At 40.7% G+C, this 17884-nt stretch overlaps 1 protein-coding gene across 2 annotated transcripts in view; it reads left to right on the top strand.

Moving 5' to 3' along the window:
* RUFY1 (RUN and FYVE domain containing 1) overlaps window positions 1-17884 on the top strand; it is a 66533-nt gene that overhangs the window by 13271 nt on the left and 35378 nt on the right. For both annotated transcript variants that reach the window (XM_002688485.6, XM_005208390.4), the window contains exons 2-7: window positions 170-343; window positions 1694-1811; window positions 6031-6132; window positions 7718-7841; window positions 12860-12921; window positions 16439-16504. In XM_002688485.6, the coding sequence (XP_002688531.1) occupies window positions 170-343; window positions 1694-1811; window positions 6031-6132; window positions 7718-7841; window positions 12860-12921; window positions 16439-16504 (646 nt within the window). The remainder of the gene's footprint in view (window positions 1-169; window positions 344-1693; window positions 1812-6030; window positions 6133-7717; window positions 7842-12859; window positions 12922-16438; window positions 16505-17884) is intronic.

Raw genomic sequence — 17884 nt, 5'->3', positions numbered from 1 at the left:
TGACCTCCCGGGGATAGGGGCCGGTTGGCTGAGAACTCCAGTTAATCCGCACGTGAGTGCTCAGAGCAGACCAGCCGACGGGTCTTCCCTTCGTTGTTCTGCGTCTAGCCTCCTCACCCGGGACTACATTCAGTGCACTAACGAAGCTGTCCCTGCTTCCACTCTACAGCTTCCAAGGGCCAGATGATGGAGGAGCGTGTCAACCTGATGCACATGATGAAACTCAGCATCAAGGTGTTGCTCCAGTCTGCCCTGAGCCTGGGCCGCAGCCTGGATGCAGATCACGCCCCCCTGCAGCAGTTCTTTGTAGTGCTGGAGCATTGCCTCAAACATGGGCTGAGAGGTGAGCCGCGGCCGTGGGGCGGGGTGGGGCGGGGGGCTTCCAGGGCGTGAAAATTCAGGCTGACTTCGCTCAGCATCTTCAATGCCAAACATTCTTCTGGGTGCTGGGATAACAGCTGTGCACAAAACAAACAAGATCCCTGCCCACAAGACATGACATTATAGAGCAGCGCTGTCCAGTAGAAATGCCATGCAAGCCACATGTGTAATTTCTGATATCCTAGTAGCCACGTTTTTAAAAAGCAGAAAGAAACACATGAAATTTTAGTAATTTATTTTATTGAACCCAGTATAGCCAAAATAGTATCATTTTGACGTATATAGTCAGTATAAACCTTATTAGTGAGATATTTTACATTCTTTTTAAGGTGAGGCTTAAAGATCCACTGTATTTTACACTTAAAGCACATCTCAATTGCACTGGCTACATTTCAGTACCACTTGTGGCTAGTGACTACCTTGGACAGCACAGTTCTAGAGAGGAGATAAGACAACAAATTCAGAAGCAAAATAGTTGCAAAATGCTACTAATTCAGGGATGCAAGATTGGTTAAAAGATAGAGGGAATCAAGGGAAAATCTTTCCAGTTAGGGTAAAAGGGGAACGTCTTTCTGGGGAGTGAAATGTGAGCTGAGAGCTAAAGGAGAGAAGGCGTCAACTGTGCAAAGGTTTGGGGCAAGAGCCTTTCTAGAAAAACAAAACAGGTGCAGAGGTCTTGAGTGGGACCAACCTTGGTTTGAGGAAGACACCAGGTAAGTGAGGCATGCCAACAGGAGGAGAGGAGGTCAGGGTAGTTGGGATGGGCTGGATAACATCGGCCTTTAAAGATCAAGTTAGGAGTCGGATTTTATTTCATGAGTATTTGGAGGATTTTCAGCCATGGAAAAATAAGATCTACATTTAAAAAAAAAACTTTCACCCATGTGGAGAACAGATTAGAAAGGTGGGGTGGTAACAATATTAGGAGCAAGGAAACCCATTAGGAGGTTCTTGCAGCAGTTCAGATGAGGGATGGTGATGATGATTTGACAAAGTCCATCAAGAACTGACTTTGGCATCAGGTAAGAGGGAGAAAGGGCAAGGATCTCATAGGTGATTATTTGAGCACTTGTTTTATTTTGTGGGCAATAAATACTTGAGGGAGCATAATGGGGATGACAGAGCAACCCTGTCATCAGAAGCAGGGAGGGCTCATTTGGTATTTGGCTCCTCCCAGTCCCCAAGACTGACTCAGAAGGAATAAGCAGTGCAGCTCCATAGCTTTCATTTGGCTTTTGGGAGAGAGACTGAGGGCCCCTGAAGACGTTTTGCAAACTGTTCTTATGAATAATACTTTTGTTTTCCCTTTTAGTTAAGAAGAGTTTTATTGGCCAAAATAAATCTTTCTTTGGCCCTTTGGAGCTGGTGGAGAAACTTTGTCCAGAAGCATCAGATATAGCCACTAGTGTCAGAAATCTACCAGAATTAAAGTGAGTGAGAAGTAGTTACCTCAATTTGATGTTTAAAAAAAAAAAAAAAAAACCTCCCTTCTATTTATCCATTTCTCAATTCCTTGCTAATAAAGCATCTTCTAATTTGGAACAAACTAGAGCACAAGCCACACTTTACTTAGACTTTAGTCTCAGCTCTGCTGCTCAATTTCCACCTAAACTTGAGCAAAATTTGCCCCATTCTGAGCCTCAGTTTCCTTTTCTTTAAAAGGAGGACCATAATTCCTGCTTGTCGTACAAGGTTCTGTAATGAAACGGTATTGTCACTGCAAGAGCAGTTACAGGAGGAGAAGGAGATCCCGGGGTACATACCAGAGCCCCTTGCAGAGTCTTCCACAAGGAACCTAACTGTCCAGACTCTCTTTGACCTTCTTCTGCAGAGCCAGCCCATTCCATTTTAGGGTAATTACATTAGCCACCACCACTGACTAAGGCCCTGCTAAGTGCCAGGCATTGTGCTAAGGACAATGCCTTAGCACTTCATTATTTCATTTCATCATCCACAAATCCCTAGGAGCTAAGCTGTTGGTGTTCTTATCTGCAAGTGCAGAAACTGAGACTCAGAGTGGTTAAGTAACTTGCCCAAGGTCCCTCGGCAACTGAGTGGTGGAACCAGGAAGAGAACACAGGTCTCCTGGCCTCTGAAACCCTCTGCATCTTGCTAAACTCATTTGCTGCTGAACCCCATGCGTTCATAGGATTTAAGCCTTCTGTCTCTGACCTGGGTTCAGCCCTGTGGGCCTGTGCCACCTAAGGCTTTCGCCTATAGCAGGTGACAAACTTTCATATATTTATTTGGTGACACCACCCCACCCCACCACCCCCACCAGCCGTGATCTTCCTGGGTTTCCCTGGTGGCTCAGATAGTAAAGAACCTGCCTGCGATGCAGGACGTGTGGGTTCGATCCCTGGGTGGGAAGATCCCCTGGAGAAGGAAATGGATACCGACTCAGTATTCTTGCCTGGAAAATTGGATGGGCAAAAGACCGTGGTCCATGGGGTCGCAGAGTTGGACATGACTGAGCAACTGACCCTTTTGCTTTTCACTTTCATGAGCCTCCCACATCTGCCTTGTTTCTTCAGTTGTTCTGTGCGTGGTCCTGTTGTCCATCCCTTCCAGCCAGCTCACTCCCTCTAGAGAGCCTGTCCTTGGGTGGTCTGATTGGATGGAGCAGGGGTCTGCCTTCTCCTGCACTCACCCTTCTATTTCCACTTAGGCACAGGGGCATTTCCGAAGTCTTGTTATGCTAACAAAGAGCTTCTTGTCAGCTGAACTCACTGCTTCTGTTCCCTTATTAACCCTGTGGATGCTGAACAAGCAACTAGTTGAAGTATCAAAATCCTCCCTGTGTCTGCCAAAAAGGAAATACAGAGTGACTCCCTCTTCTTGATGCCTCTGGAGTAGTAGCCTTTTTGGGAGCCATGTGAGAAGACTGCTGGCTTTGCTCCATAAACAGCTGCAGTGTTTTTACCATTTCATTAAACAGGAGCACAAGTTCTAAAATTTCTACAGGATTTTGGAAGTTATGATTAGTATTTTTTGGAGAGTAGAGACTGTTTGCTCTGAGGTAGTTTGAAACTTGCAGGACAGACTTTGAGTCCTGAGAGTCATCTCTCTGGAGTTTAATTTCCTTGTCTAATTGAGATAAAAATGTCTTTTACAGTGTGGCCCAGTACCCAGAACTTTACATTGTTTTCATATCATGGTTCACTATTAAACATACTGTTACACAACAAATACGATTTCACGTATTGGCATGTAAACCCAGACAACAGACAAGGTTCTCTACTTTTTTGGAAATTAAAAACAGTCTTTTTTCTTATTACATAATTTTTAATTAGGAAATAAGAACAAGCAAAAAAGATGCTTCTGTTAGCTTACTGCTCAGAAAAAACAAAGCTACAATTAATATCTTGGTCATTATCCTTGTAGAGTCAGACAGACGAATAAAGAAGCTTCTACTGTGATTCACCTTTGCCTCCCCCGGTGGCATCACTGTTGCAGTCCTCATGGACTAACCACCGAAGCCACCAGCGCATCTACCTTTTGCCCCAGTAACTCTACTTCTAGGGGTTTTATCTCATAGACCTAACACGTGAAAATGACACATGTACAGAGATGTCTGTTGCAGCATCATTTGTAACAGCAGCAGATTAGAAATGGCCTAGATTAAAAACTGGAGAAGGCGATGGCACCCCACTCCAGTACTCTTGCCTGGAAAATCCCATGGATGGAGGAGCCTGGTGGGCTGCAGTCCATGGGGTCGCTAAGAGTCGGACACGACTGAGCGACTTCACTTTGACTTTTCACTTCCATGCGTTGGAGAAGGAAATGGCAACCCACTCCAGTATTCTTGCCTGGAGAATCCCAGGGACAGGGGAGCCTGGTGGGCTGCCATCTATGGGGTCGCAAAGAGTCGGACACGACTGAAGCAACTTAGCAGCAGATTAAAAGCTAGGTAAATAAATCATGGCACAGTCCAGTAGTGAAACACCTTAAAGCTATGAAAACATGAACAGGAAATTTCCTGTGTACAGAAAGAATTTCAAAATAACAGATATTCAGTAAAACGAGCAAGTTGCAAAATGGTATATGTAGCATACTAATATTTTTGTAAGAAGGGAAGAAAAATAAGAACATTTATTTCCAATGCAGAAAAATGCTTGGGATGTGAACCTTAACTAGGAGCGGTATATTAATGAACAGAGAAGGAGAACTGGGGAAAAAACAAGTATTAAGCTGTACATACTGTAGCTTTTTTTCCCATTTAATAGTAGACTTTAAGCCTTTTTCCATATTAAATATTCATCCACAACTTTGTTTTTGAAGTGAGCACACAGCATTGTTGTTTAGCCCCTCCCACTTTGGGCTTTGTGCTGCTAAGTCACTTCAGTCGTGTCCAACTCTGTGCGACCCCATAGACGGCAGCCCACCAGGCTCCCCTGTCCCTGGGATTCTCCAGGCAAGAACACTGGAGTGGGTTGCCATTTCCTTCTCCAATGCATGAAAATGAAAAGTGAAAGGGAAGTCGCTCAGTCGTGTCCGACTGTTTGTGACCCCGTGGACTGCCGCCTTCCAGGCTCCCCTGTCCATAGGATTTTCCAGGCAAGGGTACTGGAGTTGTGGTTGTCTTCAAATCCTCATTGTCCAAACTGCAGTGCTGACCACCCCCAACACACATCTTTGTGCACATCCTCAATTACTTCCTTACCTTGCTAGATGCAGAACTTTGATAACCGGCTGGCATTAAATTGCCTGCTGGAAGAATTGTGCCAGTTTGTACTCCCACCAAGCAGGACATGTAGATGTGCATTTTTCCTATTTCTTTTCTTCTTTTACTCTAACTTCACATCATTTATTGAAAGGTGGGGGGAATCCAAAGCCTTTTATATTAAGTTGGGTGCCTTCTAGCCCTTTGAGGCAGGTATTGATTACAGCAGTACCTCTAATACTCTCTTGGACATTACAAATGCAGTTACTCTGCTTAGAACAGTAACTTTTTTTCCTTAAATAGTGCTAGGTCTATATTTGGGAGGCTTTTTCTTTCTTTTAAAACAGATCTTTTCAAAATTGCACCTTTGAGACTGGTTGCACAACATGTGCCTAACAGAGCTAACAGTACACTTAAAAATGGATGAGGTGGTAAACTTCATATTATGTGTATTTTACTGTGTCAGAAATAAACTTGATGTAGTAAATTTCAAGCTAATGCCTTAGAAATCTTGTGAGTTCAGTACTTTAATAACTGTATTCTATATTCATCTTTTGAAAGAATGTTTATCCATGATACAATCTAACCTGATATTTCCTGGCTTCCTGTGAAATATGTGAATACATGCAAAGTTTTATCTAATTGTATTTGTTCCAGAAATCAGATATTTCTGGCTTAAATATTTTTCTGGTTTTGTTGTGGTTTTTTTTTTTTTAGGGGGAAGGAGGGAAATATATGCCTATGATAGAGACTTCAAACAGTCCCGAAAAAAATGCAGTGAGCCATTTCCTCAGCCTTCCCAGAGTGTTCCCGCAACCCCCAGGGCAGCTTTGCATTCACAAGCGTGCGTGCGTGTGTGTGTGTGTGTGTGTGTGTGTGTGTGTGTATGTGTGTGTGTGAATATATTTCTCCCTGGCTAAGTTGGCTTTTTTCCCTTTGTTTTTGTTGTAATGCTTTAATAGTCTGATCCTCTGTTTGAATTACAGGACAGCTGTGGGAAGGGGCAGAGCTTGGCTTTATCTTGCACTCATGCAGAAGAAACTAGCAGATTATCTGAAAGTGCTTGTAGACAATAAAAATCTCTTGAGGTATTTCATCACCTATCTTCGCTTAGTTTTTGCTTCGTAATTAGAACATAGTTTTGTACATCATTAGGAATTAAAATAAGAATGTATTGACTTGGCCAAATGGTTCATTCATGTTTCTCTGTAAGATGTTAACGCAAAAACCTGAACAAGCCTGTACAGTTTTTATTCAGATTATTATGAAGTATAACTATTCTGTGGCTTACTTGTAAAATAGCAGAATTTTATTTTTTGAGCACTGATGTCTGAAAGTCTTTATTAATGAAGATTCATATTTTCATTTTGAAGATAATTCTTCAAAAATACCTAAGATCAGGTAACTGACAGCATACTCCATTAAGTTTCAACAAAATAGTATTTGATTGGGTGATAATAGGGGGGAAATGACTTGAACTAGATTCAGTGGGCAATTTTAAATTATAAGACCCTGCTTTTTATAAGAGAACATACCTAGATTACCTATTTTAGGATTCCATATTCAAATTGTAAACTTTTATATCTCTTGGCATCAGTAAAGACAAACTATCTCTGTAATTTATGACTGGGTTCATTTTTTATATTTATAACTTTATAGACGAAAGAAATCATTATAAGAGGAATTTTCTCTATGATATGAGAATTTATGAGGAAAAAATCTTTATAGAGCTAATGCTCTTATCTAACTGAAATAAAAATATCTTTTACAGTATGGCCTATCATCCAAAATTTTCGATTGTTTTCAAGTCATGGCTTATTACTGAACAAATGTTTTCATGATAAATACTGATTTCAAATAATTTACACACCTTGTACTCTTCTCTGACCATTATACTGAATAACTTTGAGGTACAGATTTTGTTCTAAACAACTAGTTCTGGGACTGCCCTCACGGTCCAGTGGTGAAGACTTCGCACTTCCACTATAGAGGGCACAGCTTCCGTCCCTGGTCTGGGAACCAAGATCCCACATGGCTCACTGCCAAAAATAAAATGATAATAAATAAATAAACAAACAACTAATTCTGAGGATAACAAGTTCTTATGCACTCACACACATGCTGGTGTATTAGCTAATCACTGATGACCAGAGCGGTGACGGATGGAGCCTCACTACACGTGGCCCGGGGGACTGGGAGGGAAGGAAGTCAAAGCAGGCAGTGTTCCCTGGGACACAGGGGAGAGGGAAGAGTGTTGTTCTGGGTCAGGGGGGTGGGGATCGCAGGATTGCACTTCATGTTGACATGAACGTGAGTGTAGCAGTAGTTCATGTAGGAAGACGAAGGAAGCAGCCAGGTGGAAAGAGGGACAGAGTGGCGTTTAGGAACACAGGGGCCTAATGAGAAGAGCTGGGCTCCAGGGTCCAACCAGAGAAGTTAACCTTAGACCAGAGGTGGGAGGGGTCCGTTCTAAGCCCCAGGAAGACAGAAGAGGCCAGAGAAGAGATCACAGAACTTAAAGTGAGAGAGGGAATAAAAGGCAGAAGGGAATGCACACAAGGCAGCCTCTGGCTCCTGGTGAAACTCTCAGCCAGGCCACGAGCTAAGAGGTGAAAAGTCAGGAGGTCCAGTAGAAGGGTGGTGAAGGTGTTCTGTCGTATCCACCTCTTTCAGTGAGTTCTATGAGCCTGAGGCATTAATGATGGAGGAAGAAGGGACAGTGATTGTTGGTCTGCTGGTGGGACTCAATGTGCTTGATGCCAACCTCTGCTTAAAAGGAGAAGACTTGGATTCTCAGGTAAGATGGGAATTTTGACTCTAGATCAAATGTCTTGTTTGGGCCAGGGATTTTACACTGGATCTGCAGACGTGTGCAGGAAGGGGCAGATGGCAGGGGGTATCTGGCAAAGGGCTGTGCAGGGTGCTGCACTGGACCAAAGCTGGAACAGCTGGCAAAAGTCCTGGGGAAGAGCGAAAAATAGCTCGGGCAAAGGCACAGAGGCACACACACAGAGCATGGCATGTCTGGGAACGGGAAATGGTTCTCCATGGCTAGGACGCGGCCTGCCCAGTGAGTGACATGGAGGTGGAGGCCGGCCCAGGTTTTACATCGCAAGTTCCATGTTAGAGGCTTCAGCTTTTGTCCCTGGAACTTTGGGAACCACGGGAGGTTTTTAGGCAGTACACTGAAATGGTCAGGCCTGAGACTGAGAAAGTTGAAGCTAGCAACCATGCGGGTCATGAGTTAGAAGCAGCCAAGAATGGGGAATGCAGAAACATGAAGCAGATAAGTCAGGAAATCAGGGGCAGACAAGTCTGCATGAGGAGTGGGAGAACAGACTCAGGAGAGATTTGGAAAGTCAGATGGTAAAACGGAGCAGGAACTTTCAGGCCATGAGGTGCAGAGTGCCCCTTGCTGGAGACAGCCTTCTTGTGATGGGCTTTTCCTCCTGCACAGAAGCCGGTAGCCAGGGATGAGGCCTAAGCTCCAGGTGCTGGAGACTAAATCCAGACAGTATGCCCCGCCCTAACCTCCACCCCACTTCAGGGCATCAGGAACTGTGGCTGGGCCGCTGCCCCGCCTTCTTCCCACTACATGTTTGGACATGAATCTAAAGCTTCCCCAATCCCTCCATGACCAGATCAGCTGCTTTTTTTCCCCCAGTAGTTTTCTTGTTCTGGCCTGTTGAATATTTTTCAAAAAATATAAACAAGTTTTTTTTTAAAGAAACAAAGTATCACATATTGTCCCATTACACAGAAACAGCTGATTCAGTGTTACATTTTGGGATATATCCTTCCAGCACATGAATAAAAGGTGTGAGTGTGTGTGTGTGTCTTTGTATCTCACAGACCGATGTTTGGAGCTTTCTTTTTTCATTAAACCAAAATGTGATTATTCCAAGAACACCATTTTGCAATTTCTTTATTTAACAATGTGTTCCACATAGCTCTTGATGTCAAGAGATACATCCATTTTATGAATATACCATAATTTATTTAACCAATACTTTTTTTTAATTGAAAGATAATTGCTTTACAGTGTTGTGTTGTTTTCTGCCATACAACAACACAAATCAGTCATAATTTTATATATATATATACATATAATTGTATATATAATATATATATCCCCTCCTTCTTGATTCTCCCTCCCTAACCAATACTTATTAATGTAAGTCATTTTCATGTTATAATGACAGTGTTATAAATATCCTTACACTTGTTTTTAAGCCTTGTCCTTTTGTTTTCTTAGGATAAGTTTTGAGATTGCTGTGTCAGACTGCACAAGTTCTGCATGAGTGTTGTGAAAGCATGAGAGTGTTCTTGGTCTTTTTCAATCAGACAGAAAAAACTCTTCATCTCAAATTTGTGTTTTTGAAAACTAGGATGATGGAGTTGTTTTGGGTTTTTTTTTTTTCATGTTTTATTTAAATATCATACAAGGTTTATTCATTTTGTATTACAAACATTAAACAAGCCATTGGTGGTTCACCTGTTCATATCCTTTGCCCATTTTTTTGAATATTCCATCTTTTTCCACTTCTTTATTATAGATAAGGATATTTACCATTTGTCAGAATATTTGTTATAAAAATTTTTTTCTGCTCTCTCGGGGGTTTTTTTCTCTATAGACCTTTTTTTTTTTCCCGTGCAGTCGTATTTAATGGACTTTTCCTCTATACCTTCTAAACTATTGTGCCTAGAAGGTCCTTCCACATCTAAAAATTAACTTAATTTTTAAATCACATGTATATATTTTACATGTAAATAATCTGCCTGTCATTCTTTTTGACATAGTATGAAGTGGAAATCCAGATTTCTTACATAAGTACAGCAGTGAACCAGTGTTTCCAGTATCATGTATCAAATATTATTATTTTGCCTACTAATTTGAAATTCCACCTTTATCATGTGTTAAAATATCCATTATACTCAGGGGGCTTATTTGTAGACTCTCTATTTAGTCTCTGGATCTTTTTATTTCTATGCTAGTAACATAGTCTTTTAACTACCAAAGCCGTATAGTGTGTTTTATGCTCTGGCAGTTCACCTCCTACCTACTTTGTTATGCAACATTTTCAGATTTAGTTGAGGCTGTCCCGTTTTCCATTCTGCCCGATGACCTTGAACATCATTTATTTTGTCAGATTCCAAAATGAAAATTTGTCTGGGATTTTTATTAAATAATAGATGTGATTGAGCCCCTGGCTTATTCTTATCGTCAACATAATGCCTCCTGCATGTCACTAGGAAGCATGAGTATTTGCTGCTGCTGTCTGAGAGATCCTCTTTCTCGTGTTTAGAAAGTGCTGTTCTCTTCTAACTTTGCATTTTTATTTAAAAATGAATATTGACATGTATCAGCCACAGGTGTACATGTGTGCCCCTGTCCCAAACCCTATGACAAAAACCACCTCAATATTGTAAAGGAATTAGCCGCCAATTAAAATAAAGAAATTAATTTTTAAAAAATGAATATTGAATGCTATCCAGCACTTTCTGGCATCTATTGAGATGTCATATCCATTTTTAGCCCATAATTATAATTGAAATAATTCTTGGGCTTCCTATTGTGATATTATTATTCCTGCATTCTTAAAATAAATCTTACTTAGTCATCGTACATATACTTTTAGTGTACTCCTAGACTTAATGTCTGTGGTTTATTTGGGATTTTTGTGTTTCTACTTATAAGAGACACTTGTCTGAATCTTCCCTTCCTATACTGTCTTTGTAACTTTTCAGTGTCAGGATTGTATAACCTCATAAAATAAGCTGGATAATATTCTTTTCATTCTTATTTTCTACAAAAGTTTGTTATAGCAAGAATTATTTTTCTTTAAATGTTTGTTAAAACTTGCTGGTATAACTGTTTCAGCTCTTTATAATCTGCATACTCTGACCACTTCTATTTTTTGCATAGCTTTGGTCAGTTCATTGGTTTCCTAAGCAGCAGCAGCAGCCAGCCTTATAAAAACCTTTAGTCATTTATATTTTTCCAGAAACCATTTATTTCATTTAGATCTCCGCTGTTAGTTGCATGAGAGTATTTTCTTGCAGCTTTTTAAAATCTCATATTTCCAAATTGTAATATTGTACACGTGACAGAGTTCGTCTACTGTGTTGAGCTCGAAACCCAGATCTTGCTCTTTACTCATCACTTCTGCTTCAGGAGGAGGACTTTATCTGTCTTCTAGTCCATTAATTTCTACTTTGGGTATTAATTCTTTCTCATTCTTTCTATTGTTTCCTTTTTTCCAGGCAAATGTATATTTTTTTTTTACTCTTTTTCTATTATAGAAGAAGTACATGCTTGTTGAAAAAAATTAAGCAATTACAAAAGCATGTAAAGTGAAAAGTGAAATTCAAGCTTCCCTTTTCTCCTCCCCCTTCAGTCCCACTTTTGTCCCCACAGGTAATGTGAAAACTTGAGGGACTACTTTTTCTATGCATTTATGTGTACATAGGTTTTTGTTTCTGACTAAATCTTTTCTGGCTTTCTATTGCAGTGTAACAAATTAACAGTCACATTAAAAATACCAATCACTCATAGTTGATGGTTAGCTGATTTCAGCAAGTTGATTCTGAAGCACACCTGTGATTATAGGCAGTTGGTGGCTAGGACTGGAGTGGCTGAAGGCATGTGCTGTCACTGCCCTCTGAGTTGAGAAGGTCAGTGGGTGGGCGCTGGAGCAGCAGGGGTTTCCTGGGCATCTCTGTCTGCATCTGGTCTCTCCACATGGTCTCCAGCGTGGTGCCTCAAGGTAGCCAGACTTTTCCCATAGAAGCTCAGAACTTCAGAGGCATGTGCCCAAGGGAAAGAGCCAGGACGAAGTGTGTACTGCCTTTGTTAACCTAGCTGAAAAGTCACAGCCTCCTTCCTGCTGCTTTCTGCTCATTTGGACAGGTAGTAAGGCCACCCAGGTTCAAGGGTTGGGAATGGAGATTGGTGGGAGGCGCAACAGAGAAGTTGCAAAAGACGTCACATACAGCTTTGGCTTTTAACATGAGTGGGGTTGCTATACTATATATATATAAGTGGGGTTAATGCTGTACATAGTATTCTTTGACTTAAAGTTTTATCCTGGAGCTTTCTTCATTTCATTACATTTTCATTCCCTGTGTTCTTTGTTATGGTTGCAGAGGGTTCTGCAGTATGGCTATAATGTGATTGATTTAAATATTTCTGTATTGATGGACCCAATTATCCTGTATTTCAAAGGAATGGCTTCACTTTCACCAGAGTCAGTGGTGGCAGGCTAAGGCTCTCATTCACTCTCTCTCAAGTGCTTTATTTCTGAACAAAGCACCTAACTTTGAGATGTTGAGGGATCTTGGACCTCCCTAGTTCCCTATAGCAGAGAATTTTCCCTGAAATACTGACTGGACCTTTTCATCCCAACTTGGGGAAAGAAGGAGTCAGAGTTATCAGTTGAGGTCACCACTTTAAAGATCCAGGTCTCTCTCTCTCTCTCTCTCTTTTTTTTTTTTTAATCACTTTGTACCCAAAGAACTTTGTTGATCTTTGTCAACAATTTGTTGAATAAAGACAGAAAAACTAATCATTATTAAGTGGTAAAACTTGAGAATATTCCCTCGAATTCTGATTTTTAGTAAGTTTTTCGTCTAGAAGATGATGGGGTTGTTTTTCTTTCGGTTTGTTTGCTTGATTGCTACTTTAAGCTCATCCGTCTAACTGACTGTTTAGGAAGGAGATAGGCATATAAACACCATGAATTTTAAAGATAGTAAGGTTTGTGGAAAGTGGGGAAATTATCTTTCATTTAAACTGGTGCATTTTCTTTCAATCAGGTTGGAGTGATCGATTTTTCTCTCTACATTAAAGATGTGCAGGATCTAGATGGCGGCAAAGAGTAAGTTCTGCATTGTATGCTGCTCTTATGATTTTAATGAAATTCTAGCAAAGAATGCGACTTTTTAAAAAACTGAGATGTAATTGACATATAACATTATATTATTTTCACATGTACAACATAATGATCTGATATTTATATATATTGTAAAGTGATCACCACAGTACATCTAGTGTACATCCATGACCTTAACATAGTTAGTTACAAAAGAACATTTTTCTTGTGACAAGAGCTTTTAGGATCTACTGTCTTAGCAACTTTCAAATATGCAGTTTTACTATTAACTAAAGTTATTAGTTATACTTGATTATATATATTAACTATATATATAAAATGCTCTTAACTATAGTCATCATGCTGCATGTTGCGTCATTAAGCCTCCTTTGTTTTATAACTGGAAGTTTGTGTCTTATGACCCCCTTCACCTTCTCCCCCACTCCCCAACCTCTGGCAACCACCACCAGTCCCCGTATCTGTGAGCTTGGTTCTGTCTTTGTTTGTTTTAGATTCTACATATAAGTAAGAGCATAAGGTATTTGTCTTTCATTGTTTTACTTATCTCACTTAGCATAATGTCCTCAAATCCACTCATGCTGTCAGAAATGGTAGGATTTTTTTTTTATGGATGAATAATATTTTGTTATATAAATATACTACATTTTCTTCATTCATCTATTGATGGACACTTAGGTTGTTGCTATAAAGGAGTGAAGTGAAAGTCGCTCAGTTGTGTCCGACTCCTTGCAACCCCAAGGAAAATACAGTCCGTGGAATTCTCCAGGCAAGAATACTGGAGTGGGTAGCCTATCCCTTCTCCAGTGGATGTTCCCAACCCGGGAATCAAACCAGGGTCTTCTGCACTGCAGGCAGATTCTTTACCAACTGAGCTATCAGGAAGGTTGTTGCTATATCTTGGCTATTGTAAGTAATGCTGCCGTGAATATGGGGGTGCATATATGTATTCATGTTAGTTTTCCCTTTATTTGGGTAAATACCCAGAAGTGGAATTGCTGAATCATTTAGTAGTTTTATTTTTCATTTTTTGAGAAACTGCCATACTGTTTTCCATAGTGGCTGCACTCGTTTACATTCCCACCAACACTGCACAAGGGTTCCCTTTTCTCTGTTTCCTGGCCGACACTTCTTATTTCTTGTCTTTTCAGTGATAACCATTCTAACAGGTATGAGGTGTTACCGTCTTGCAGTTTTGTTTTGCATTTCCTGATGATTAGTGTTGTTGAGCATCTTTTCCTGTAACTGCTGACAAAGAATGCTACTTTGGTTTTTGCACTGTTTGAGATTTTAGTTTTTATTTAGCTGTTTTTAATTACAATGGTAATATGTTCCTGTTCCTGTAGTTTAAGGAATTAGGCTCTCAGGAAGAATAGAGAGTACAAGGGCGATTTCCCCATCCACACTATCCCCCGGTCTCCCACCTCAGTCCCACTCCCCGCCTCCTTCGTCAGAGGAAGCCACTCATGCATGACTCCTTCCAAGTCCTTTTTTTAATGCCTTTCAGATGTATATTGTTGGTAGTGTAATTTGCTTTATGGATTGTTGGGATGTAAATGGAAAAGCACTGTGACACATTTAGGTTGCCTCTAGACTTACTCTGACCACAGTGTGTCTTGGATGTCTTTTCATGCCACATGTAACTCTACCTCATCCTTGTTAACAAGAGCATTAAAAGAAGTCACTCTGAAAAAAGAGACAGAAAAGAAAAAAAAGCAAACAATGTGTATAACATGCTCAAATTTATGTTGTAATAAAGAAGACATAACACTTGTATTTATATGTTGTACTTCCATATACATGGATCACTTCTAGAGAGGCACATGGACTGAACACAGATGTGGGAGGGAGTTTCACTGTAAACCCTTGGGCTGTGTTTGAATATTCTGCCAGAAACATCCATTACTTGTCCTTCACACTTCTTCGTATTGAGGACTCTTCTGGTCTCAGTGTCCTGGCAGTGTACCTTACCAAGGAAGGCATGCTTTATGCCCCCAGAGTACTAAGGTTTGCTCACTTGGAATTAAAAATATATTCTTAATGTCGAAAAGAACTGGAAATGAGCTGATTGTCCACCTTTAAGGGAATGCAGTCAGCCTTTCATACCTGCAGATGTTGAACCCACAGATGTAGAGGGTCAGCAGTGCTACACCATGTGTATGAGAGACTTGAGCAGTTGCAGATTTTGGTATCCACAGTGGTTTTGGAACCCGTCCCCTGTGGACACTTAGGGACATCTGTAATTGAATGAATTGTGGAATATCCAAAATGTTCCACGCTGTGGTATATTATACAGACATGAGAAAAAGCAAATTTTACCTAGTGAATAGTAGGTTTAGAGGGGTTTCCACAGGTATTATTGAGTGAGAAAAGTATAATACTGAGAAGTATATATATTCCATTTTTTAAACCCTCCAAATCTCTTTTATATTTTAATTGTATATACTATATATAAAAATATAGATATTATGATTATATGCACAGAGGCTACTCAACAAGCTGTCAGTATGTGTCACCTGGGAAAGCTATGTGAGGGCAGAAAGGTTAAAAAAAAAAATAATAAACTATACTGACCAATAAATCCAGCACCTGTGGCATGAGTGTGGGTTGAATAATCTCATTTACGTACATATGTATGTAAAGAAATTGGTGGGGGGAGGCTAACTTTAAAATGTTAAAGTCTTTTTTATATATATAAACACATATAAAGTTTTTTGTTGTTGTTTTGTTTGTCACACTGCGTGGATTTGGGGATCTTAGTTCCCTAACCAGGAACTGAACCCACCCCCTTGGCACTGAAAGCACAGAGCCCTCACCACTGGACCACCATGCAATTCCCAATGTCTTTTTTTTTTTTTTCAAACCCAGACTAATCAGCTTTGTGTTGTGAAGAGTCTTGTGATCTTCTTTTATGAGCCAGCTTCTTTTCCTTCAGTATACCAAGGGCTGCTTCATCTCCTGCCTCGGGAGCCATTTGCGTATGGATTTTGGTGTTTCCACCTCGCACCCTGGTGGCATTCTCAAATGCTAGGGATGCGGTGGGAGGAGTATCTGTAGGGAGGATCCTTTCCAGGCAGCGTTGCCAGAGTGTTCCATGTCCTCCCAGCCAGTCGTGCTGGTTCACTCAGGACCAGGTAGACGTTGCTACACTCTGACTGTCTCTTGGTTTCCCAGTGGCACTAATGACATTGGTACTCCTACAAGGTAATTGGAAGGTTGGGGGCAATTACAGAGTATTAACCCTGAGTAAAAGCAATTCCTTGGGACTTCCCTGGTGTCCCAGTGGTAAAAAATAATCCATCTTAGAATGCAGGGGACACAGGTTCAATCCTTGGTCAGAGAACTAAGATCCTACATGTCAGGAAGCAACTAAGCCCATGCACCACAACTGGAGAGTCCATATGCCGTATCAAAAAGACCAAACACAGCCAAATAAGTAAATGCATTTTTTTAAACTATTCATTGCAAAAAAATAATTTCTCTATTTTTATGCCCTTTTTTAAAGGCATGAAAGAATCACAGACGTCCTTGATCAAAAAAATTATGTGGAAGAACTTAACCGGCACTTAAGGTAGGACTCCCTTCTTTTTCCAGTGTTCGTTCTCAGTGCCCAATAATTGCCTCATGGGACCTTTTTTGAGTTGCCATATATTTATAACTTTTTTCCTAATCAGGAAGAAAGATTGTCATTCAGTGCTCATGTGTACAGGTTATAGAAGTATGATTTCTTGATAAAGAGCTTTGGGGAATCCTTTGGTGCCTTGTTCTGTGTAGTCATGCAGCTTAGAGAGTAATGAATGAAACCTGACTCTCCACCCCTCAGCCTACGGCAGCTTAGTTGGAGATTCCTGCCTAGAAACCACTACTGCTGCTGGGAATCAGCACACATCCCTCCCGTGTGCTGAGCAGGAAAAGGAGTTGAAAACCACTGGGTTAGACCTTTGAAAGCAATTCAGAAGAGATTTAATAGCAAGTGTTTTTTTTTTTTTTGAAAGCGGGTATCTTTATCTTGAGTTTTCTTTTTAATTGGAAAGCTGCTCCTGTGTGTCGTGAAACACTGGTTGTTGCAAGTGTGGATGGGGAGTGGATGGAGATTCTCAGCGTAACATTTTTGGGAGATACAATTCTCTCCCTGAACCCTCAACCCCTTTAGGAAATTTACTCTGCACATTAACAGTGCCCTATGGGAGCAGCCTCTGTGGCCCCCAAAGCCAATGAAACAGGCAAAGGATCTGGCATGTTCTTTAGAACATACATAAGGAAGCACATTTCTGAGCTCTCTGAGGTATGATGCTGACTATTGTTTTGAGAGAGAGATTCTTAATTCATTCCTAGTTTATTGAGAACTTAAGAAATAGATGTTGAATTTTATCAAATGCCTTTTAGCATTCATTAAGTTAATCTTGACTTTTATCCCTTAATCTATTGACATGAAACAATTTTACTAATTTATTTTTTCCACAGGGATAAACTACTTAATCATAGCTTTAATGATTTAATCATTCTCTTAAGGCATAATCTAATGTAATTGTTCCATAGTTTTCCTTCTGGCATGGTCTCAAAGCAGCCTCACAAAATGAATCAGAAAGCTTTGCCTTATTTCTGTGCCTGGGAACACCTTCTAGTTCGTGAAATCCTTGAAAATTTGAAGCACCTGTAGAGAGGCAATACTTTGCCAGCTTTTCAGTCTTTCCTTGGTTGTTAGTTCATCTAGCTTTTCTCCTCTTGTTCAGTTCAGTTCAGTCATTCAGTCATGTCTGACTCTCTGCGACCCCATGAACCGCAGCACACCAACTCCCAGAGTCCACCCAGACCCATGTCCATTGAGTCGGTGATGCCATCCAACCATCTCATCCTCTGTTGTCCCCCTTCTCCTCCTGCCCTCAATCTTTCCCAGCATCAGGGTCTTTTCAAATGAGTCAGCTCTTCGCATCAGGTGGCCAAAGTTTTG

Source organism: Bos taurus, chromosome 7 (assembly GCF_002263795.3).
Source record: "Bos taurus isolate L1 Dominette 01449 registration number 42190680 breed Hereford chromosome 7, ARS-UCD2.0, whole genome shotgun sequence".
NCBI classification, from domain to species: Eukaryota; Metazoa; Chordata; class Mammalia; order Artiodactyla; family Bovidae; genus Bos; species Bos taurus.
This window is presented reverse-complemented; position numbering and strand designations above follow the sequence as displayed.